This window comes from Terrapene carolina, unplaced genomic scaffold, assembly GCF_002925995.2.
Source record: "Terrapene carolina triunguis isolate 2854851 unplaced genomic scaffold, T_m_triunguis-2.0 Scaffold24, whole genome shotgun sequence".
Lineage (NCBI taxonomy): Eukaryota > Metazoa > Chordata > Testudines > Emydidae > Terrapene > Terrapene triunguis.
In genome coordinates, this window is record NW_020664375.1 from 1,638,709 (window position 1) to 1,662,927 (window position 24,219).

The 24,219-nt window shown below is 40.9% G+C and overlaps 1 protein-coding gene across 2 annotated transcripts in view; it reads right to left on the bottom strand.

Moving 5' to 3' along the window:
- Positions 1-5,862: 5,862 nt before the first annotated feature.
- LOC112116984 (mediator of RNA polymerase II transcription subunit 14) overlaps positions 5,863-24,219 on the bottom strand; it is a 56,856-nt gene continuing 38,499 nt past the window's right edge. Inside the window, exons 21-31 of one of the 2 annotated variants that reach the window (XM_024214776.1) lie at positions 23,315-23,584; positions 20,181-20,324; positions 19,431-19,527; positions 18,520-18,651; positions 16,332-16,514; positions 14,654-14,889; positions 13,038-13,217; positions 12,688-12,795; positions 12,074-12,199; positions 10,866-11,055; positions 5,863-5,951 (exon numbers count right to left, since the gene is read on the bottom strand). In XM_024214776.1, the coding sequence (XP_024070544.1) occupies positions 5,878-5,951; positions 10,866-11,055; positions 12,074-12,199; positions 12,688-12,795; positions 13,038-13,217; positions 14,654-14,889; positions 16,332-16,514; positions 18,520-18,651; positions 19,431-19,527; positions 20,181-20,324; positions 23,315-23,584 (1,740 nt within the window). In that variant the 3' untranslated portion in view covers positions 5,863-5,877. Of the gene's footprint in view, positions 5,952-10,865; positions 11,056-12,073; positions 12,200-12,687; positions 12,796-13,037; positions 13,218-14,653; positions 14,890-16,331; positions 16,515-18,519; positions 18,652-19,430; positions 19,543-20,180; positions 20,325-23,314; positions 23,585-24,219 lie in introns of both variants that reach the window. The other variant, XM_024214774.1, reaches the window with a different exon arrangement.

Genomic DNA, 24,219 nt, shown 5'->3' on the forward strand with positions numbered 1-24,219 from the left:
GAATTCGGATCTGGTCTTAGGGTAACTTTGTTTTTGAAAAATATTGTGTAGGGGGTGTGGCATGAGGGCCCTGTTCTTCTACTCATCGGGCGGATGTGATAGTGATGAGAAAGGCCACCTTCAATCGAGAGGTGGAGAAATGAATGGATGGATTGTGTTGGATGGGTCCAGCAATAGAAAAAGTGGCAGGTGTCTCTGGTCCTTGACCAAACCCTCAATATTGTTGTTTAGAGGTAAGTTATTGGGATGTCGAGGGCTGGGAAGTGAGTGGTCTCCGTCTTGCAGGTCTCTGCCTCTGCGGGTCACATTGCCTCTGAGGGGGTGTGTAGGTCGCAGATCTAGATCTTTGCATCAAGTAATACTTGCCCGATTTTGTGTGTGTGTGTGTCTCCAAAGATTTGAGTGTTGCTCAAGAGTCCTTCGAAGTGTGAAGGGACTCGTGTTTTGGCTGCAAACAGCTTGGGGCCTTCCAACAGGACACAGTTGGTTGTACCTCTTTCGGAAAACCAGAGAAGTGGAGCCAGGAAGCTTGTTGCATTACTATGAGGATGGCACTGGAATGTGCCACCATGTCTGCAGAGTCCAATGAAGTTTGTAAAGTTGTGCGAACTAGGAGTTGATCCACGGATATAAATGCTTTAAATTGTTCCTTTTTGTCCTCAGGTATGTGTTCAATAAAGACAGACATTGAGTAATCTGAGTTACTGTATTTGGCCATTAGTGCTTCATAGTTTGCGACCCTAAACTGTAGGGCTGCTTAAGAGTAAGCTTTACATCCAAAAAAGTCCAACCTTTTCCAGTCCCTGTCATATGGGCTGGATCTGGAATGGTGTTGTCTGCCCCACTTGGTCACGCCCTCTACCATCAGAGAGTTTGATGGGGGTGTAAAAATAGAAATTCCATTCCCTTGGAAGGGACATAGTATTTTTTAACTGCTCTTTTGCAGGCGGGCAGAATTGTTGCTGGGATCTGCCAGATGGTCTTGGCTGGGTCCACAAGAGCCTCGTTTATTGGGAGTGCAATCTTGGAGGAGGTTGAAGTCTGGACGATGTCCAACAACTTATGTTGGGCCTCCGCAACTTCTTCCAACAGTATCTCCAGGGAATCTGCAATCCTCAAAGTTTTCCTGGAACTGTTTAAAGTCAATCCCTGTCATGGGTGGTGGGGGCATGATAGCTTCATCCGGAGAGGAGGATGTAAAATTGGCATCTGGCGGCATGACTTCCTAATCTGGTCTCCTCCAGTTCCTCGACTGCCTTTTCCAGAGGTCCAGAGGGCCCAGGTACAGAGGGTGATGAAAAATGCCTTGACCTCTCCCTGAGTGGACTGGGAGGCTTAGGGTAGTATGCTGCTCATGGGTCCCAGTAAGGCCACTGTGGTGGAAATGCCATACGTGGCAGCATCCATGGGTGTCTGTACCATCCTTGAGTTTCAGGTCTGGTATTTATGGTGCTCTGGTGGATCTGGTCTTGTAGCGGTGAGGATAGGTGAGGAGTGATGGGACGAGTAGATTTCCCCTTCATCATCATATCATCATCCTCATTGCTAGATGAAGGAGGAGCTGATCTGGGTGGTGTGGTAAGATGGCACAATACCGAGCGTGGTGGAGTAAGGTCGGAACCAAGGAGTGGAGATTCCCGTGCCAAGGAGACTAGAATATCGTAACGGAGAAGAAATCGCTGCGGTACCAAGAGCATCAGTACCAAGGAGGGTGTTGTCAGCCATACCGATGCCTTTACTGCAGTTGTCGGTGACGAGGGTCATGCACCATGTGCTGTAGAGGCAGAAGGTGGCACCACAGACTGTAGCACTGCCAAGCTGCTCAGTGCTGCATGTTTGAGCAGCTCCAGCAGTACCAAGGCAGGGATGATAGTTTCCCTTTAGTGCCTTTTTCCCAGCCAGCCTGCTTAGGGTCTTTGCCTTGCATGGTACCCATTGTACTGGATGGTCCAGCTACCTCAGAGATGAATGGTGTTGGTGCGGTCAGTACCGATGGGGTCTGACGAGTTCGGGAATGTCTTTTTTTGGCAGATTCCTGAGGACAGGAGGTCGGAGACCACTTATTTGTCATCTTTTTGGCAGAGTGTTCCTCTGAGAGGGTGGTGGGGAACCTCTGTCAGATGCCGCCATTGGTGCCCAGGAGGTGTCTGTGATTTCAGACGCTAGACGCAGAGACTTCTCCATCATGAGGAATTTTTGCTGTAGATCCCTAGCTTTCCTGGCACGAGCCTTGAGATTGTGCCAGCGTGAGCACTTCTATGGTATGTCTCGCTCCCCAAGGCAGCAGACACATTGTGAGTGCCCGTCAGACACCAGGATTGAGGACTGGCAAGTGAGGCAATTTAAAACCCAGAGAGCCAGGCATGAGGGAGGCTAACTGTACTATATTAAGGTGTATCCTAATATCTGAAAGTTAAATTCCTAAGAATAAAAACAAAAAAAATAAGAATGAACGGGGAAGGCATAGGGTAATAAACTAAACTATTAGCTATTGATTAACTAACTAGTATTCTAAAATTAAAGATAGACTAAGATTAGCTCAGAGGCGCTACCAATTGTTACATCTCAAGCCCAGGGCGGTGGAGAAGAAACTGAGGGAGGGTTGGTCACACAGCACTATGTAACCGCCTGAGACAGCACGAGACAGGGACAGAACATCTGCGACCCAAGCAGGCACTGGAGAATTTTAGTAGCAATTACAAGTGCACGGGCGCAGATTCACCTAAAGTGGAGCGCCCAACAGGGACACTGCTCAAAGAAGAACAGCAGTTTGCATGTGCTCAGTGGAGACTTGCTGGAGCTTAACAGAAACTCTATGAGCATGCACCATCTCCTCACAACTCTTACACCTGCAACATCTCCATAGAGCAACTAGGCTTGCTCCAGCCCCAGGCTACTGGAGCAAAGCCACACTTTCACTATCATTGCTGCTTAAGGTTGGGGTAGGGTATCAGAACTGAGAGCAGGGAGCCCGTCCCTCCTGTGCTCATAATGACCTCCTGCTGGCACCAAAGCATCATGGAGGATGAAGCTTCCTGATTCAAATGCAGACAACAAGATTCAGACCTAGGGTGTTGTGAGGGAGGGGCGGTGGGGGAGTAGATTGGGACAAGAAGTCTGGGCAGTAGAGACTGGGACTTGAGGCTGACAGGACTACTGGTAACTAATGGAGCAAGGAGAGAGAGGTGACAAGCTGGGATGTGGGGGGAGAACTGGGCAGAAACTGGCTGGCTGGGCAGAGACTGGGACAAGGATCCAGGAGAAGTGAGGACACAGATTAGATGAGAAGCTGGAGGAGGAGACTGGGAACCAGAAGGGACAGGAATCACGGGTGGAGAAGGGAGAGATAGACTGGGGGATTGGAGAGTGAACTGGCACAGGCTAGGCAAGGAGACTGGGACGAGACATTCGGAGGAGCAAGACTAGGATTTACTGGCAAGGAGATTGGACCAGGATCAGAAGCCTAAGGAGTAGAGACTGGGGACTTGGACGAGTGGCCAGTGGTGGGGCATAGAGAGGAGAAAAACAGATTGGAGAGGATGGGCCAGGAGTCAAGCCTGGGGTAAATGAGCAGAGTCTGCCCACTAGAGCACATTCCCCCCCAGAACATGGAATGGATACCTGAATCTCATGATTCCTCTGCTGTCAGCAAATATCTGTGAAACCCACTGTTAAGATTGCCAAGCAAAGCACTCAGAAGTTAGGAAATACCAGAATTAAGGTTGCCTGTGCAACCTTAATTCAGCCCCCTATGTTTCCATTGTCAATCTCATTCTTGTGTCAGTAGGCAGCTTTGTCTGAAACAGAGTCAGAAAGTACCAGAAAGTGCTGTGCTCCAAGGCAGTATTCTCAGTTACTCAAATGGACTGCCAAAACTTTCCATAACCATAATGTTCTGGGAATAATTCAGTGTGGCAAGTGGGTGTAAGTGTCTTTCTAAAGTGCTCAACCCGTCCAAAGCCCTCTGTCTTACAGCACTTGTGTCCCTGAACATTAGTAAAACAATGATCACACCCCCTTCTCCAGAAGCTGGTTCCTTAGGGCAGGCAGCTAGTGAATATGGGAATTATCACACCATGAATAGTAGCCCAGTCTAGTATCTGATGTAATACTTTTTCAGCTCCAGGAGTTCTGTTCTACTGCAGACATCTTTAGTGCATCCCCCATCTAGTTTCTAATTTCAACCTGGATGTGAAGGCAGGAGTTGAATGAATAAACTAGGTTAAAAGTTTCAAGTGTAGAGAGTTTAACCATCTTTTACATAATAGATAAATACAAGAGAAAGAGACCAATATACACAGAAGAAAAAAAAAAATAGCTGAAATTTGAAGCAGAGACCAACGTGAAGGATGTTCCAGATAGCAGGAACTTCAGAGGAGATGGCTCTTCCACCAAAAAGGACAGATGCATGTAGAAAGCCCAGGAAGCAGCTGCTAAAGAGAGAGGAGTAGAAACACAAAGTCCATAAAGCAGGCAAGAGTAAACCCATGGAGGAATTTTAAAATTAGTTTGGAATTGATTCTTAAGATGAATGGGTAGTCAATAGAACTATTTGAGAATCTTCATTGAGACTGACAAACTTTTTCATACCTTCCTTTTACTTGCCAATTTCCCAATGTAGTGTCCAAGTTGAGAAGTTAAACATGAAGTTATTTCTTCACTTTTCTTAGTCAACTTCAGCTCTCCTGAATCAGTTTGTCCAACTTCACTGAACACAATTTGAAAATAAGATTGCTTCGTAATTCTTCTACTTCTCCTCCCTCCACCATCTGACCCCTATTCCAACATTCTACGCAAAATTAAGGATTTCAATAGTAACTGCAGTATGGGTGGGTGGAGTCTTTAAAATGAAAGGCAGAACAAAAATGCAGGAGCACTGAGAAAAAAATGCCTACTCGCACTATATCACGTGCCTTTGCTATGTATATTTGGTTTCTTTTCACTTTGATAAAAACAAACTAAATTTATATTTTAAATAGTGTTTATAAACTAGAATTGATACACTATGTAAGTACAGTTTCCTTAAGATTTAAAAATAATCAGAATTATTGGTAGAGTGAAGAAGTCATTGTTGGGGAGCAAAATTATTTCTTCCACAGGGTTGGGGGCAGAGAAAGGATGGGGCCAAAAACGCAAACAGCCATGTAGGAGATAAGGCAAATGATCTGAAGTGGCTGAAAAAAACCTGATAGTATTTTTAATTATAAAATGTGTCACATCTAAGACAATAACATGTATATCAAATTTTAGTCAAACATTTTACAGCGATTCACTTCCTAAAGTGATAAAATAGAGAGAGGGGGAGAAGTTCATGGAAATCATACAATCTTAGTTTAAGGTTTTTTATCTAGTTTATTAAATATTGCTTTTTTGGGGTCATGTTTACAACAAGCCCAAATAATTTGTTTAAAGATTCAAAGCAGTAATATTAAAATACAGTTTCAATATAAAGTTTGTCACAGTTTTACAGTATTCAAAATGACAGATCTGCCTTAAAAAAAAAACAAACAACCCAATTCTATTACACCAAAACGTAAGAAAAAAACAAAAACAAACAAGTTTGGCATTTTCCATAATCTTAGTATAAAACAGAATATTAAATCTATTAGCGGCAAGCTGACACTTTAATCTATTACCTAGTCTGAAATGTATCCCTTAAAACACACTATACAAGAGCACTATATAAAAGTTATGGGTTGATGATCATTTGATGAAAGTGCATCCCTGAAAGTTTCCCAGTTTAATATATTTAGCTCTTTAAAAAAAACGTGACATGTCAAAATGTCCTTTTCTCCTTTTTTTAATTGAAGGCTTTACTTCAGAGATTGATATTTTTGCTGCTGAGTCTCTTGTTTTTCAGCCTTGTTTTAAAAGTGTCTATGGGCGCCCACCAGGGGTTAGGGCAAGATTAACCATTAAATCACGAACAGCTCCAAATATTGTGCATTCACCTGGAAAAGGAAAAAAATACAAGTTAGCATGACAGAGAAAAAAATGAATTAAACAATCAGGGGTTAATTCAATTTAATTTGTAACAAGCAAAGTATGCTACTCAAGCTCGCTCCACTCTGGGGCTCACATAGTGCTTTCTGATTTTTAAATACTATGTAATACTTTAACATAGTCTAAACAACTATAATTGACCCACACTGGCAGGTTTACCAGTGTTAAAGGATTGTTTAGACTATGGTTTTAGCTTTAGAAGGGAAAGAGCCTTAAAGATAGTGCTTATTAAGACTTGCAAATTCCACTGACCTCAGGGACTTAGCCTGCATGAATAGGTCATTTCAGGAATGTTGTTTTTGTATCTCTGGTTCAAGTTTCCAAACCCATTCACTCCAACAGAGTTAGAATTCGTGAATATGTCAGGTAACGTAATTTCAGCTTGAATTTCTCAGCACAGTGTCTGGCCAGCCATAAATCTGCCAGAAACTAGTGGCAGCTAGTATTAAGGCTTTAATACCTTTTGAGTCTCATGAATCCATGGGATGATTTATCATACAAGGAATTTCTAGTTCTTCTGTAACCTGTTCATAAAAAGCTTACGAGTGCTGCACCTTATCAGATTTGGTTTCATAAAAACTTCCAAGAAATTGACAGAAGTTTACATATAGTAGCTGATTACGAGCAGCAACTAAACATCTAAAAAAAATCAAGAAGTTTAAAACTAGTGCTGGGTGGGAAATGGTTTCCTGTCCCACAAGAATTTAAGATGTCAAAAAAATTCCCAACCTAAAAATCAGGATAAAAAGGCAAAATCGAAATGCAAAAAAGTTTTAGATGGGGTCAACTGAAGCTTTAACTTTTCACTTAAGTTAACTTGAAATGACTTTTCACTTCAAAATTTAACACAAAACATGAAACTGTTGTTTCAAAAATGTCAAAGTGGGACATGGACAAGTTCAACATTTCTCAAAAATTTTTTGAAATGGGAAATTCTTCAAAATCAACCCCTGCTCATGAACAGTTTCAACAAGTCCAGCAACAAGTTCCCCAAAATGTCCCTATTTGAAACCTCTTATGCAGATCAGTTTCAATGACCCCAACAGTTGTTTTAGAAGAATTTGACAAAAATATAAAAATATATAACCACCACAAGCCAAGGTCAAGAAATTTTCATTTTTATTCCAGCAAGACTCCAGATCTCAGGCCACACAGTTCTCTAATTCCTTTCCATCAGGAAATGTACAGCAAAGGGTATGGTACAATTTAAAAAATTAAAGAGTTTAAAACAACAACTTTTTGCCTAGTCAGGTTCTTTGGGATACATTCTTCCTCTCCACTTAACTTTGGGCTTTTTAAGCAGTGTCAATTAAGATCTGTTATGTTCTGCTGCTGAGGGACGATGGCGTGATCTAAGTGATTAGAGCAGAGTGCACTGGGAGCCATTAATCCCAACTGCTGAACCAAACAGTCACAGCATGACTTTGGACACGTCATTATCTCCTTGCACCGTACACCCAGCTGCAAAAATTGGCTAAATAAAATGAAGTACCTCAGTGAAAAAACAGATATTTAGAAAAGGTTAGCTCAGGTGAAGTGTAACAAAAAAAATTGAAGTGTTTGAAGGCCTTGGTCCTACAAGCTCCTCCACATAGGCAAACCCTGGCATCCCCACAGGGTTCACCTGCGCAGAGCAGCTTGCAAGACCGAGGCACAAGCTTAACCACACTGGTCCACAAAATACGGTTTCTCTTGGGTTTTTCTGCCTTTTTTCAATGCAAGGTTAATCTTTTATTGAACAATTGGTATTTGATTTCCTTTTGGGGAGGTGGTGGTGGAAGTCTTTCCTGGAAGAGATTCACTGTGTATTCACTAGGAGTTAATGTTTCAGGGAAACAAAGATTTAGGCAGTGTTTAACAATAGGTACCTGAAAATAAAACTCTGCCAAAAAAGTCACTTTTCAGTTACTAGTATTTTATTAAAAGGAAAATGAAGTTGAGTACAAAATACTCTCTCACAAAAAGAGAGAGCAAGGTAAAAGATACAGCCAAAATGAGGCAACACTGATTATAGTATACAGTAAGTGTAAATAGTACCATAAGTGTTACTTCATGGATTTTTAATCAGTTCATCTCATTTGTGTCATCCTTCCTCAAATATTTCAGTTGTGAGCATAACACAGGTAAGTCAATCTTTCCATTTCCTGTCATTTTTATTGCTGCAAATCACATTCCTACAGTGGGTATGTTTTTGTAACCACAAAGATGGAACATTTATCAGCTATAGTCACAATCATTCAGACAATAGGTATTTGTCTTTGTTGAAATTAAACAATTTGAGGCATTTTCCTAAACCATATTTATGGATACATTCTTGCAACAACTATAGTTTTCTGACAATGGATCGGAAGTAGGTGTTAGAATACAGGGAGTGCAATTCTCCATCCTTGGCTAAAACCAGGCAGGAAGCTCTCCCTCTTTTCCCTGACATGGGGAGTCCCCGTTCCACTCTGGCTGGTGTGGTGAAAATTCACCAAGCAGGGGAATTTGAAGTGAGACCAGCAGAAGGAGCTAGTGCCTTGCTGGGAAGTTTCTGGGTCTCCGGATCCTTCCAACTAGTGGGTGGAGCTGCAATAGCATTTGTCAAAAGTGATGTCCCAGCAAGGAAACCCCTATTCACACCTCCTGTAAAAAAGAGATCTGTCCCCAGCTAGCTATCCCTCTCCTTCACTGGGAACAGGTATAACCTTTCCTACCCCTCCAAAGACACAAAAGGAGAACCCTCTCCACCCAGCTATACATCTTTCCAAAGGTCTTAAACCTTTACAATGGCAGCAAATTGCACCAAGCATTTCAAAAGTTTCCAGCAGAGGGACAGCCCCCCCCCCCTTTTTTTTTTTGTTTAAACCACATCAATACAGACACTATATCCTGGTAAAAATGGGGCTCAAATACACAGGATATCCCCTACCCTACTCCACATATTTCCTTGACTGGCTAGGATCCTACTCAAAGACATGAGCTCCTTTCAGATACACTTTTTTCTTGTCCCCATTCTGTTCTGTGGGCTGTGTTCCATCTCATTTCATCAAGATCTATGGTCACAGCTACAAAAACTGGTGAGCTCCACCTTCCTATCTTGCTCAATTTACCAAAGAACAGATATCTCAATTTTGGACATACCAAGTAGCTTTGAAGATTGTTCCCTATGCTGTGGCATTCCTACAATATTTTACTGTGGATTTCATTTAATCATAACTTCAGGAACTGAGGTACTACAGTTAGGCTCAGAGAAATATCTATATTTTTCCCCACTAGTACTCAACAAGAGAGAACTTGCTCTTCTGATACATTCAGTGAACTTTGTTATTTGAAGGAGTGCTATTTACCCAGCTGAGCATTCCAATCTATTGTGTACAGAAATACTGTGGGTAAAACTCCTTGTAAAAAAATATTTATCACTGTGTAAGATGTTATTCCAAAACATCAAGATGATCACCTATTAATTTTAAACAAACAATTATGTTTGGTTAGTCAAGTAGAAGCAACATATCCTTGTATATGTAACATCATGCTCAGTAATACAGTGCCCAAACCTATTTATCTTTAAATCTACAAATGGGGAGGTGGTGTAGGACTGAGATCTCTCACACATGACCCTTGGAAAAATGAAAGTGCAAGTTCAAGTTATTTCTGTGAGTTCAATTCCCCTCTTCCTCATCCTGCTAGTTCTCAGAAAGGGTCTAACACAGGATAAGAGTCCAGCCACAGAAGGAATTAAAGTAGAGGACCCTATGAGGTCTGGGAAGCCTTGCCCAAGCCTTGTTTGTTTTCCCCCCACTCATCTACGTTGCTAATAAGTTTAATATAACAGAAAATGCAATATTAATGTGAACGTGGCATGATTTTCATAAAAATAGGTACATCCCTACCAATTTACAATGGTAACATTCTAAAATTCTGTCACTCCAAATAAAGCATCAAGCACAACAAAAGTATTGTGAATTAGATTAAGATATATAAATACACCTCTACCCCGATATAACGCTGTCCTTGGGAGCCAAAAAATCTTACCGGGTTATAGGTGAAACCGCGTTATATCGAACTTGCTTTGATCCGCCAGAGTGCGCAGCCCCGCCCCCCCGGAGCACTGCTTTACCGCGTTATATCCGAACTCGTGTTATATGGGGTCGCGTTATATCGGGGTAGAGGTGTACTTAGAACAGAAGCAGAATTCAGCCTTTGAGTTCATCATTTAAACCTTATCGGGGTATGTTTTAAAAACACACTATTTTTTTTAAAGTGGTTAAATGAAAACGTTGCAGCAAAATTGAAACAATTCTCATTCTTACGAACAACTTACATGCAAGAGCTTCACAGCACATTTGGTAGAAAGTGAAAGTTTTCACTGCACCCATTACAACACTGGTAGAGCGTACATTCAGCAAACAATCACTCAGATCCTTTTTCATTCTTCATGATACAGGGACAGTGTTTGATCAGTGCTTTAATATATCTTTATGCTATTCTACTGAAATGGTTTATTAATCTATGGTAAACCATGAAATCAGATGTTTTACCACAGCATTGCAATTGTTATTTACACTGAGTCCACTCATGAACACTATGTTGCTGTGACTGCAGTAGCATAAGCCATGTCAAAATACATGCATTCTACCTCCTAGACAAACAGTAAACTAGCTTGTGCCATTAATACAACCCTCTGGCACAAATGACTGGTATGGTCTCAATAGTAATCAATAACACATAAATTAACCCTATCAGGACCTGCAAATCACCTTAAGAAAGGCTGATCGATCCTCTCTCCACAAAGACATGCATTACAAATCACTAAAACTAAATCCCACTTATTTTTAAGTCTGAATACTTCTTGAGTTCTGTCTACTGGATATGTACAGTACCTGGTCGTGGAGAATTCAGTTCTGCAAACCTCTTTAGAATACTGCTAACCAACATGGGAGCAGCAACGGAAGAGTTCTGCTGCCTGGGAATGTCTGCCTGTTGCGTTGTGCCCGAAGCCATATCATAAATGATTGGGACAATAATGCTAACGGCTTCCTGTGGGACTGTAGTTTTCTGTGTTAACTGAAGCTGTGAGTAAAACAAAAACGATAAAGAGTGCATTACGATGAAACCGTATATTTCAGACAAACACATAATGTTAGGATAGTTGCCTTGCTATTTGAAGCCCTAGCTTGTAGTCAGGTTCTTTTTTATTTCATTTCCTTTTACATTATCTCTATGTGGGGAACACCTTCAATACAGTAACATACAAAAACTAGGTGTCACAAAGATTCTATACCTAAGAAAAGGTACTGAAGTAAAACTAATTGTGGCCATAGCTTTCCACATTGTCTTCATACACAATAAATTCTTCACATTTTATATGAGCCCACTGTCCAAAACAGAACTGCTCATTGCAGCAAAACTTCTAAACATTTCTAGGCCTATATTTTATACCCATCTCATATTTCATAGATAACAGCTCAATAATTAGGAATCTACATCCAGTCTCAAGACACTATAGTTGAGATAAACTCCTAAGGACACATTCGCACTGCCAGTACAACTGATTTTGTAACTAGTTAAAGGCACCATCATCTAAACCTGACAATTAACACAGTTCAGTTTGTGTCCACACAGTGGCTTTCCTGCCATCAGACCGCACTTGTATCACAACATTCTGGGAAAATGCAAGCAACAATCCCATAGTGTTTCAGCAAAGAACAGAAAGACCAGAGGGGACACATACAGAATGGCACCAGCAGTGCATGAAGCAATTAATTTTATGATACTTTATCACAGCATCTCCAGAGAGCAAGAAGGAAGACTAGCCAAACAAGGTACGCAGGAATAGTTATGGGGTTTATAGCCACAGAAAGGAAAAAAGTGTGCTGAACGCATTATAGAAAAACAGTATGCAACCCTAGGCCTCTTGCAACAGCAACATTTTTAGCTCCCATGGTTACTAGCCAAGAGTAACCATGCCATGTGCAGACAGAAGCCAGGTTTACGGAACTGACCCTTCTACTAGCTGGTTAGTAACACTGCTCTTCTTTCAGACCCTGTCCATGCTGCAGCTTTTAATAAAGACAGCTATTATACTTACGAAAAACAACATTTTGGATTTCAGCACAACAGCAGGTGTTCCTGGAGGTGCAATTGGTGGGGCACTGGGAGGAATCGTTAAACAAAACTGCACATTCCATTTCAATTGGCTTGCTTGATCAGGGAACTGTTTTAAAAACATGCCACAGAAAACATGATAAAGCAAGGCATATTAAGGTAACATGTGTTTGACTATTGTAGCATGTTGGTACTGTTAAATGACACTTGAGCTAGACTCTTCAAGCTTTCAGATTATTTCACATTTAATATACATATAATTAAGAGTTAACTAATCTCCTCTTGCTATGAGAATGGTTCTGTGAATCTACACTGAGATAGCAATGAAAAGATACTATACAAACACCCAGTTGTGTGATTTTCATCAAATGCTTCAAGTCTAGGGAGAGGACAAGTTTTTGTTGACCTCTTAGTAAGAAGCACAGTGAAAACATCTTTATTGAATTTATGTATTTAATATTAGATTCTGTATCTTCATTTACACTACAGGGTGGAATTCATTCTGCAGTCACCACAAACAGATTATTATTTCAAGTGCAGACTTTGGAGTTCAGCAGACTAAATGTTGTCAATAAAATTTAAAAAAAAATAACTTACCAACTCCAGTTTCATGATGTGTACACAGTCCCTGAGGATATGCGTAGGAGCTCCTAGTAGTTTTGTAAAGGCTATTAGCGTGTTTGCTTTAAATGGTGGTCCTGCAACCTAGAGTAATACAATACACCAATTAGTACTGTCCATCTAGATCAAAAATGGTCCATTTGCTATTTACATAGCACCACAACTGTGCATAGCTGTTAATCGCTACTCTTATCCCGCAGCCCTTACTCTCATCACTAGTTCCACTGATATCAAGAGAATTACTCATGAATAAAAGCTGCAGAATAGGCCAATATTAAGGTGACATACAAAACAAGACACCGAATGTTAGTTGTTTAAGTACATACTCTTGTTTCAAAGAATTTCTCCAAAACTTGTAGTTCCTCTGGCTTCCATTGTCCTGCATTTTCAGGTGTTACTTTTAGCTGCAAAGTCTGGTTGGTTTTCGGATTAAGGGCAACCCTGCACTTCAGTGCATCTGTCTTAAACATTATTACACCTGGTTCGTTGGAGTTTATTAGCTGTAGCTGTACGAACAGAAACAATGCATCTAATTAGTACTTCATGGAACAATAAAAGAACAAACTCACTCCTCAGACCCCTCCCCCCCCAATTTTGAAGGCTGTTTCTTTTAACAAGAGCACCACTTAAGTTTTGGCCATATAAAAACATCACGTTCAGGAATAACAGTGCTAGATCCCAGCCCCGACTTTGCTCCTTTTACATTGGTCTGGAAGCATAAAGGAGTAGAAACTGACCTCCTCTCCATAGCTGTTGATTACTTCAGCATGGAGGGAATCTTCAGCACTTCCTCCCCATCCCCAGGGGTGAAGGTATGGCTGGAGCATGCTGAGTTCTGGTCATTTCCAGCTGGGTGTGACTCCTTGGCATGTACAGCCAGCTGGAAAAGTTCAGAGCAGCCCCAAGCCTGCTCCATGCACCACTTAGAGTATAACCACCCCCAAAATCAGGGGTCCATAATCTGACACCATGGCTCTCCACCCCACACTGCTGCACCTAGTGGGGACTGGGTATCAGAGGATCTGGGCCCCACTCATCATCTTTTATTTATTCATTTTTTAAAAGAACAGCTATCACGTTATATGGCTGCACAATTTTTCCCTTTTGGGGGGAGGAGGGGGAGGGCAAGGGAAGGGAGGAGAAATCACACAGTATTTTGCATACAGCTAGGAAAGGTAATTTATCAAGAACTCAGATACTACTGTGATGGGGACACTTAAGTGCCTACACAGAGGGACCAGATATTTACTGTAGTCAGATAAGTAGGAGACTCCACACCTAGAAGTGTGGGTTTTCCTGAAGTTAAGGACTTCAGAATATGGTCAGCCTAAATTTGGAGGGGATTAAATTGTGTTAAACTGTATTAATAGACTGATACACTATTGTTTCACTTTGCCAACAGCATGAATAGCATAAGCAAGAAAGTTAAAATGTAAGTTTGAGATCCTCTATATTTATATAGAGATTTGCTAGCATTAATTAAGCCCTCACATCCCAGATGTGAGGGTTAGGCAAGTATTACGCCCATCGTACTGATGAAAAGAACTGAGGCAGGGAGATTCAGTACTTTTTCCTAAGTTCATGCTTGAGTCAGAGAGAGAGCCAGGAATAGAACACAAAGGAATTCTGACTCTTCAAATCCCTACTCTAATCACTGAACTTCATTTATTCTAGATCTATTTTACACAGTTCTTCAAAATAGATGTTGAAGGTGTATGGTGTTCCAACTAGAAAGTTGGAAACATTTATTAGTGGCAACATTCTGGATATCTGTTCTTACTTTCTCTTTTTCTGAGATGCTGAAAGCAATTACAATTCAGACAGAATAGTTTGTGATTTATTATGAAGCAGACCTACAATGCAAGCATGTGACAAACTACTATTTAGAAAGTTACACTTGAAAGTCAATAGTTAGGGAGTTACAAATTAATCATTTAAGTACCGTTTCTTGCTGGATGATCCTCTGAAGGTGTCGCCTCATAATAACTGATCCAAGAAATCGCTCTAGAGGGGAGCAAAGATAGCTGCCGGCTAGTCCTGGTACAAGCCCAGGAGTAGGAGAGGGCAGCAGTAGAATATTCAAGGCACTGTGAGTGAGGATCGTGGGGATAGATGCAGCCCAGGAGCGCTGAGGTAGTTTACGAGGTGGAGGCATATTAGTTGGCATTGTTTGGGAACCTGATGGAAATAGAAAAATTCTCACTTACTGAAAGTGTACAGAGTTTGACTGCACGTTATGTTTTCAAATTTTTGGAAGACACTGTACAAAAAAGTAACAAAGATGACAGTCCTTGCCCCAGAGAGCGCGCACGGTGTCAGACAGGATGGAAATAATGGACAAAACCCAGAAGTAAATGGGGATGGGCTTGGAGGAAGAGGTAACAACAAGACTAATAGCATTACCATGAAAGCAGAAGTTTCATCCTGCCAACTTCATATATTTAATGACTAATCTTTGCTTTATCTTATAGAATCATAGAACATTAAGGTTGGAAGAGGTCATCTAGTTCAATCCCCTGCTCAAAGCAGGACCAACACCAACTAAATCATCCCAGCCAGGGCTTTGTCAAGCCGGGCCTTAAAAACCTCTAAGGATGGAGATTCCATCACCGCCTTACGTACCCATTCCAGTGCTTCACCACCCTCCTAGTGAAACAGTGTTTCCCAACATCCAACCTAGACCTCTCACACTGCAACTTGAGACCATTGCTTCTTGTTCTGTCATCTGCCACCACTGAGAACAGCCTAGCTCCATCCTCTTTGGAACCCCCCTTCAGGTAGTTGAAGGCTGCTATCAACTCCCCCCTCACTCTTCTGCAGACTAAATAACCCAAATTCTCTCAGCCTCTCCTCGTAAATCATATGCCCCAGCCCCCTAATCATTTTTGTTGCCCTCTGCTGGACTCTCTCCAATTTGTCCACATCCCTTCTGTAGTGAGGGGACCAAAACTGGACACAATACTCCAATCTTCCCAGGTAGCTCCTCCTTAAGGAGATTTACAGCACTAGTTGCCATACAACATAGGCCCAGCTATAGCAACAAAGTCAAGTAGTTACGACCATTATACTCAACCCATGCAGAGAATCTCAGTAATGTTAGCAACTAGTATATTGGCCCTTTTTTCTCTCCCAAGCATCAGAGGTTAGGGCCAGCAAATGGCAACTTTGTACTCAATCAGTTGGCAGAAGTGATCAAGAAATTTAGTTAAATCAGTCTTGCCAAGACCATTTTACAGTGCTGAAGTGTGACATTTTACTATTCTTGTACTCATATGTACTTTCAGATCTTCTTCACACTGCTGCTATTCATCTGGACTTCTCCTCACCTTGGAGGTATCAAAGGCTTAAATACAAATATTCAATTTCAACAGCTCAGTAAATAAAAAACCTTCAGAACCAGATAAAAATAGATCCAGTGTTAACCATGATTTGACTTGCTTTCCATTTTTTATTAATTATTTAAGACTCACACTGGGCCAGAATAAATGCATATATGTAGCAGAGTATTATTTTATTACAAAAGGGTGGCAGATAAAAATAAGAAATGCTACAAAAGAGATGGAACTAGAAATATTAACTTTAAGTGCTTCACAATTATAATACTGTTAAATATAACTAACTTGTTCCAGCTCGTGGGGAATGAGAGGCATCTGGGACTGGAGAATGGAGAGAAGGATTGGCTGGTGACATTCCAGGCATGCGTGCAGCCGGTGAGGGACCAGACACTTGAGGAGATCCCGGCCAATTCCCTGCACGCTGACTGGGCGACATCATTGTGTAGGGTGAACTAGGGTCTATGGTACCTGTGAAATTCTCAAGGTTATTTTTTTAATTAAAACTTTTCTTAAGTCGCAGAAAATATGGATCACACACAGTGAGTTCAAACAAAGTATTCAAAAACTCAGTGTAAAATACCAATATGACACACAGCATCCACGTCCTTTTATCTCATACTCCATCTGTAGCTGTATGTAAGATGTAAGCATTTTAAAGAATTAAATTTAAAATAGAAGTTTACACATTTATTACTTTGCCTTTAAATTCTATTAGTTATGGACTAGATTCTGCAAAGGGATCCTTCCATAGAGAGTCCCACTGACTACAGCAGGTCTCTACCTCTCACTAGCTGTATGAAAGCTGGACATAGTGAAAGACAAAGGGTGTAGTTTACTCAGGAAAATGCCTCAGTAACTTCACTTCACTGCAGTAAAGTTCCATAATAAAATCCATTCATGTATGCTCCTAAGAACAAATCAGACTGTAGTGTCTACAACTGACTGTTTCTCAGTTACTTGACTGATATGCTGAAAAATAAAATCCACTCTTAATTTTTGGTGATTTAAGTAGTAGTGGTGCTATAGAGAGCAGAATCTAATGTACTGTAATTATAGGTGGAGTAATTTGAATAGAGTTTTCCAAGTAATTCAATAACTGAAGTAGGGGGGAAGGATCAGTTGCACTTTTTTGTGCACTGTAAAACAAGAAGACTTAGTCAACAATTTTCAAGTTTTAAGTTACTGAATCTCTTTAGCCTGTTCTCAATTACTTCCCTTTTTGATTTAAGCTGCATGTGAAGGTAATTAACAGAAGTTGTTTTACATTTAAAGATACAGGGTAAAGTAATTAAATTCAGCTGAAACCATGGCCTCTTAGTGATACTGCATGATAGTCTAAGTAAATTTTTCCCACATTAGTAGGGGGCAGTGAGTGATTGGTACAGTAACTGCTCACTTAACATCGTCCTGGTTAACGTTGTTTTGTTATGTTACTGATCTATTAGAGAACATACTAATTTAAAGTTGCAGAAAGTTTGCTTATAACATTGTTTGGCCTTGGGGGCCTGGAACCAGGGTGGGCCAGCAGCCTCCCCATCAGCTCCCCTCCACCCCCGCAGCGCCTCCCGCCCGCCGGCAGCCCCACGGATCAGCAACTCCCCCCTCCCTCCCCGCGCCTCCCGCCTGCAGCAATCAGCTGATTCCCAGCATTCAAGAGGCTCTGGGGGAGAGGGGGGAGGAGTGAGGACTCCATGCGCAGCCTTCCCCCCGACCCTCCAAAACGCCCCAAAACAGCTAATTGTTGTGGGTGGGAGGGGTTTCGCGGCATTCAGGAGGCTGGGGGGGGAGGGGAGAGGACGTAGCATGCTCAGGGAGAGGGGTTGGAGCACCCCCCAGCACTTTGGAAAGAACAGCAAGAGGAGCAACTGGACGATCCAGCCTCTTTCACGCTCTGACTATACCACCTCAACCAAGCTTCACAATCATCATTGCTGAGTACAGTATTAAAATGTTTGTTTAAAATTGTTCAAAACTTATGCTGTATATGTATATAATGTCTTTTGTCTGGCGAAAAAAAATTCCCTGGAACCTAAAACCTCCCTCCCCCTTTACATTAATTCTTATGGGGAAACTGAATTCGCTTAACATTGTTTCGCTTAAAGTCGCATTTTTCAAGACCATCACTAAAACGTTAAGCAAGGAGTTACTGTACTTAATTTTCAATAGACTAGCAACACCTCAAAGTTGTTGAAAGCATCTGTATGGCTATAATTACCAAGAAAATCCACATCCGTACAAACTGCTATTTCAAGACAATTGCTGAACACTCATTATTCCAAACAGTGTAAATCTCCAGACTTGAAGAAGAGCTTTGTGTGTAGCTCAAAAGCTGGTCTCTTCCACCAACAGAAGTTGGTCCAATAAAAGATATTACCTCACCTACCTTGTCCCTAAGTCTGCACAGACAGGGCTAAATTTTAAGAAACAGTTTACTCTTCATGTCACTATAGAGATTACTAGTACAAGAACTCACCATGTGGGCTGGTAAAATTAGCTGTTTGTCCCATTGTTATTCCAAGGGAGGAAGGTGAAGGAGTTGGACCAAATGATGCTGGTGATGGAGCTCTCAAAGCACCACTAGGGGAGCTTGCAGCATGCAGATTTCCTAATAAACACATCCAGACACAAACAGCAATTCATTACGTTTCCTACTTTTCTTTCAAAAGCTTGAGTAAACCAATAGCAAAGAAAAATCAGAAAAAAGTGGTCTCTCTTTTTTAGAGACATGTCATACTAGACTTGTCGCAGTTATCTTTACCCCCAGAAGCTGCATCTTGGACATGAACCAGCAACCATGAACTCTTACAGAGCAGACAGGATACTAATTTATACAGTAACCAATCCTTCTTCAAAGGCAAATGTGAACTAGAAATTCTATGGTACATTCTACATGTACAATACATGATATTCTTAGGTAATAGGTATAATGTTTTTCCTTGTTACAGCAGGCGCATCAACATAACTACAGTTGAGATTGCATAACTATTTCCAATTTAAGCTCGTTCTCAGGTGCTCATAACTTTTTGAAGTTTACACTTAGTTTTGGTCTCCATCCAAGTGTAAACGTCTGGGAGTAGAAAGCGGAAATAGCCTTTTCAAAAAAGGACCTCTAAGTGAAGATGTTTGATTTGACCAATTTAGGAGCCTGTAAAAATAATTACATGTTATGCAAGCACAGTAAATGCCAATTACGGAACCATGGCTGACGTTCATGCAGAGCTCACATGCAGCATAGCTAAGACCAACCACGCTGCACATGCCTCATAAGTAACAGAAGGTCACTTTATGAGAGAAGTATGCCGTAAATCATACTATTCTTTAGAATATAAAAAAGCGTACATTCCATAACATCTATTGCCAACACAGAATTGAGAGCCATCTTACCTGGTGACTGTGTATGCATCATGGAAGGAGATGGGGTCACTGTGTTGTGATAGGATGTGGGTGGTGAAGTAAGAGGGTAAGCTCCTGATGCTCCTGCCTGTTTTGCAAATGGCTGAAAGTGTCAACACAGTAAAATGGAAGTCTTCAGTGATTTCACGCTGAATCTACTAAGTACTAATGTTAATAGAATCAGCAAAAAACTGATGGTAGTTTGATATCAGATCTGTCTAAGCAACTTAACACCATAGCATCCAAGTCTTCACACCTCCTTATTCAGAGCTTGCTGCTTTGTTCCACAGTTTTTAAAGAAGTCTTCACGCCCTTCCTTCAAACCACATAAACACATCTAACCCTCTTCTTCACTTCCACCCTCCAAAGACCAAAAATCCAATACAGGCCCTCAGGTTACCAAAAAAAAATCTTGTATTTTAGGACCACATTGTCTCCCCTCGATTACATGCTCCTTTTCTGTTTTAAATAAGACATGTTGAATGGTTCTCCTGAATGGCAGTCAACATGCTATGTGCTATCTATGATGCTATCTCAACGTAAACATACATTTTAAAACATGAATAAATCTTCCAATGGCTATTCCAAAGCAGTATAGTTTATACTCCCCTCTCATCTGCTATTGCCACCCCTCTCGAGGAAGACACAACACATACATTTTTCTAAAAAGGTAGATATAATTGCGGAGAACAATAGAGATACAGTGTAACTTGTGGTTTTATTATTTTGCCTACATTTTACCTGTTGCTGTGATTGTTGGGGTTGAAGTTGTGATATCAATGAATCCATCATGTCCCCCCCAATAGGAGAAGGCGGATTATCATCCTCATTTACAGATCGTCTTCGTGCATCCTGATTGCTGTCAACAAACATGTTCAGGAATGTCTGTGGATATATTTGATTATTATAATTTATTACACGCCTCTAACAGCAATTCTATACTTATAATTGATCTAAGTATCAATAGCAGTAGTGTATGTGTGCTATTTATAACTTATTCTGTTATCCCTAGATTAAAATATAAATTCCATTACTTGAAGTACAATTCACAAGATCAGGAAGTCAAAGACCAATTTGGTTACTAAGAAACTGTTGCTGTTTGCCACTCTGGCAAGTTCATCTGCAAAATTCAGTAGCCTTTCATACCAATCTCCTATTAAAAAGGTAGTAAATGTTTTAAGCGACTCTAGTTTTCTAGATCAGTACAAGTTTATTCACATAAAAGTTTTGGCAAAACAACCCCCTTCCTGTTAAGTTCTACTGGATTGTGCCAAACTATTATCAAAAGATGGAAATCTAAGTCTCCGGCTCTCAAATACAAAAAACTGACTCAATGTTGGTTAAATCAGACTCAGGAAGATCTATAACATTTGTGAAGCCATATAGCTCTCAAAAGGTTTAAAACTTGAAGGTAACCATTAACCAAGAAATAAAATAAGGACATAATAATTTGAAGTAAATGTATAGGAATCATCACATACTAGTCACTGAAAAATAATTTTATAAAGATTCTGTATTTAGATAGGACTGTCAGTTGAGATGTAGTTGTACTTATAAGTTTGCAAGTGTAAAAATCATCTTTACAACAATTCCCTTTTTCACCTCCTCAAATAGAAATGAACCCTTTACTTAGACGGTATCCTCAAGAAGAAAGTCAAGTAAACTGGAAAGGCATCTGCTTTCCCAGTGTCCCCTGACCAACAGCCAATTTCCTAGAAGGCTTTGAAATTTTTGTTTTTTAGTCAATGGGCACAGGAAAGACAATGAATTTGACTACTAAGGATATCAAATATTTAGCTGAAGAGAGGTTTCTAGTGCAACTAAAGGACATTTATGCACAGCACTAATTCCCAGAAACTATGGCTTATAAAAAACAGGTACACCTCTACCCCGATATAACGCGACCCGATATAACACGAATTCGGATATAACGCGGTAAAGCAGTGCTCCGGGGGAGTGGGGCTGCGCACTCCGGTGGATTAAAGCAAGTTCGATATAACGCGGTTTCACCTATAATGCGGTAAGATTTTTTGGCTCCCGAGGACAGCGTTATATCGAGATAGAGGTGTATAAAAAAAGGGTAAGAGCACAGCTAGTCACTGGAAGTTTCTTTAAAAAAACAAAAAAAAACCAGCAACAAAAAAAAACCCACCACACTTCTGGAAGATACAACTTACTTGGAGGAATTATGATCAAATCAGCCAGTGTCATTTCAAGAGATTCTTCTCTTCTTTAAAGAAAGACTCTATAATACCATTGAGTGCCACAGAACCTTACTTAATTTGATCAAAAATAAATCCAAACTCGTTAGCCTACAGAAATGCAGGCATCCAGAGAACTTTAAACTCTGCCCTACGGTGTCACTAAGCAATAATCATACGATTAAGGTATTTTAGTGTTATTGGTCCTGGATTATACTAAACTGAATTTAACAGTCCAATTTTTTTCTCCCCCCAACCCCTTTTCTACCCCACACTTATGTCACTACATGGCACTCACACAACCTTAATTCTATGCAAACTATTCAATACTTTACCATGTTTGGGTTTATTTTAAAATGGCAAAATCCCTGTGGCGTATTTTACTATTTACTGATATGTACTTTCAACCATAACTCCATCTTAACATAGCTTGTCTAAGAATTTCCCTTTCCCCTCCCCCAAAAAAATTACATGATCAGTATAAAAATAAACCCAAAGAGAATGGTACCATGAGAGCTTTCTAATGATATGAAGCATCAGCCTTAACATTAAAAACGTTAAATTGCCATATTCACTTGTCTGCTCTCGCTGCTTTGTGCTATTCTGGAGCAGAGCATACTGACCAGTTAAACTACATTTTGAGCTGCTTTGTATTGCCAGAGCAATACAAAGTACTGGGAATTTATACTCCTGATTCCCCCTTAAATCTCCCAGTATACCCTACACACATCCCCAGTTCCTCATTCCCTCCTGCACACCCGTTTTCCCCCCCTCCCCTGCACCTCCTACATTCCCCTATACACAAGCACACCAGTCTTCCCCCTCCTTCCTGTCCCCTTCCCCACTATAGACCCCTATTTCCTCTCCAACTGCCTGTGTAGATCTGGAGCAAGGGTAAATGCTGAAGAAAAATATTTAGCACTAGTGTTGATTCTTTGCCATTAATTTTCATAACTGAAAGTTTCTGACAGAGGCTGGTGCATAAAAAAATCTTTCAGAAAATTCAGAAATTGCCCTCTTTAAAAATGGCTGCCATTCCCATTTCTAGGTAGGACTGAAGCATAGGTGCCCTCTTTCAAAAGGGCCACTGCCTCCTATTGTTTCCAGTGAGAGCCAAGTCAGCCATCATCTTTAAGAGCAGCCCGTGGCTTCAGTCCTACTGAGAACAATGGGAGACTACAGCCTTTTCAAAGAGGGCAGTTCTACATAGGCTTTTCTGAAATAGAAAATTATCCATCAGCCCCTGCTGAAGAAGTGTTCAATTATGAAGAATGGGGAAAAATTACCATTAATCCTAAAAAAAGTCTTTAAATGTAGCTTTGGCACAAGATTTCAGTGCGGTTTAACTATGAAAGAAGCCTGAAGTGTCTGCATTATTTCATTACTAAAATCATTCAGAAGGAAAAAAAAAAAAAAAAAAAAAACACGTCTCACATTGAGAGCTAAGTTTCTTGTTGGCCACATTTTAAGTTAAAATACATTTATACTAATTAACCAGTTTACTTGTAAACCAGAAAATTCTGTCCTCAAAAAGAGTAAGTGCTGTAATTTTGAGGAGATGCAGTGTATCCTTCATACATAAAATTGGCTTTAAATGAAAAGCTCATCTCAACCTGCACAATGGAACCATGAGTGATGATTCCATAAGATGCCAGAAAACACAAGATCAGTTACCTTTAGTCCTGGTGCAGGGTAAAAACCTTCAACTATTTTACTATTGTCAAAAAGACTATATGCTCCATCACGTATTGCCACCACCCCACGGCTCCGGCAGTAGATGTCAATGCAGTACATATTCCTAAAAGCCAGCCTGATGTGCGTGGGTGACTGCGGCAGGATTGAGAAACACTGATAAGCAATGTTGATGCGTTGAGTCAGACCCAGCATTGGCACAGTTGGAAGTTTGTTGATGGCAACTAATGGAGCCTGAGTATCAAACAATACCTGCAAGAGAACAGATGTTGAGACATCAATTAGCTTCCACAATCAATCACAAACAGAGTCTATCTTTAAGGGAACCAGGCCTAGTCTACACTACAAAGTTAGGTCAAGGTAAGCCACCTGGCATTGACCTAGCTGTGCATGTGTCTAACTTAAATTTGTCTCCCACTGACATAACTGCCCTGTTATAGCGACACAGTAATACCACCTCCCCAAGTCACAGTCAATGTACTGAGATCAACACAGTGAGAATGTAGACACTGCGTTATTTATGTTGACCCTAACAGTCCTCCAGCAGCTGTCCCACAATTCCTGACACTGACCGCTCTGGTCACTGTTGTGAACTCCACTGCCCAGGGGTCACAGAGGCCCCTCCCTTAAAGCCCTGAGAATTTTTGAAATGCCGTTTCCTGATTGTCCATCTTGGCAGCTCTCCAGTTCTGTGCAACTGCCTAGATCACCATGCCAGCTACACATTCCAGCCACGCTCCAGCTTGGAGTCAACAGGAGATATTGCATTTCCTAGGCCCGTGGGGAGAAGAGACTGTGCAGGCACAGTTACAGACCAGCAGCAGAAACATGGACATCTACAAGCAGTTTGTACGGGGGATGCAGGAAAAGGGGTAAACAAGGACCAG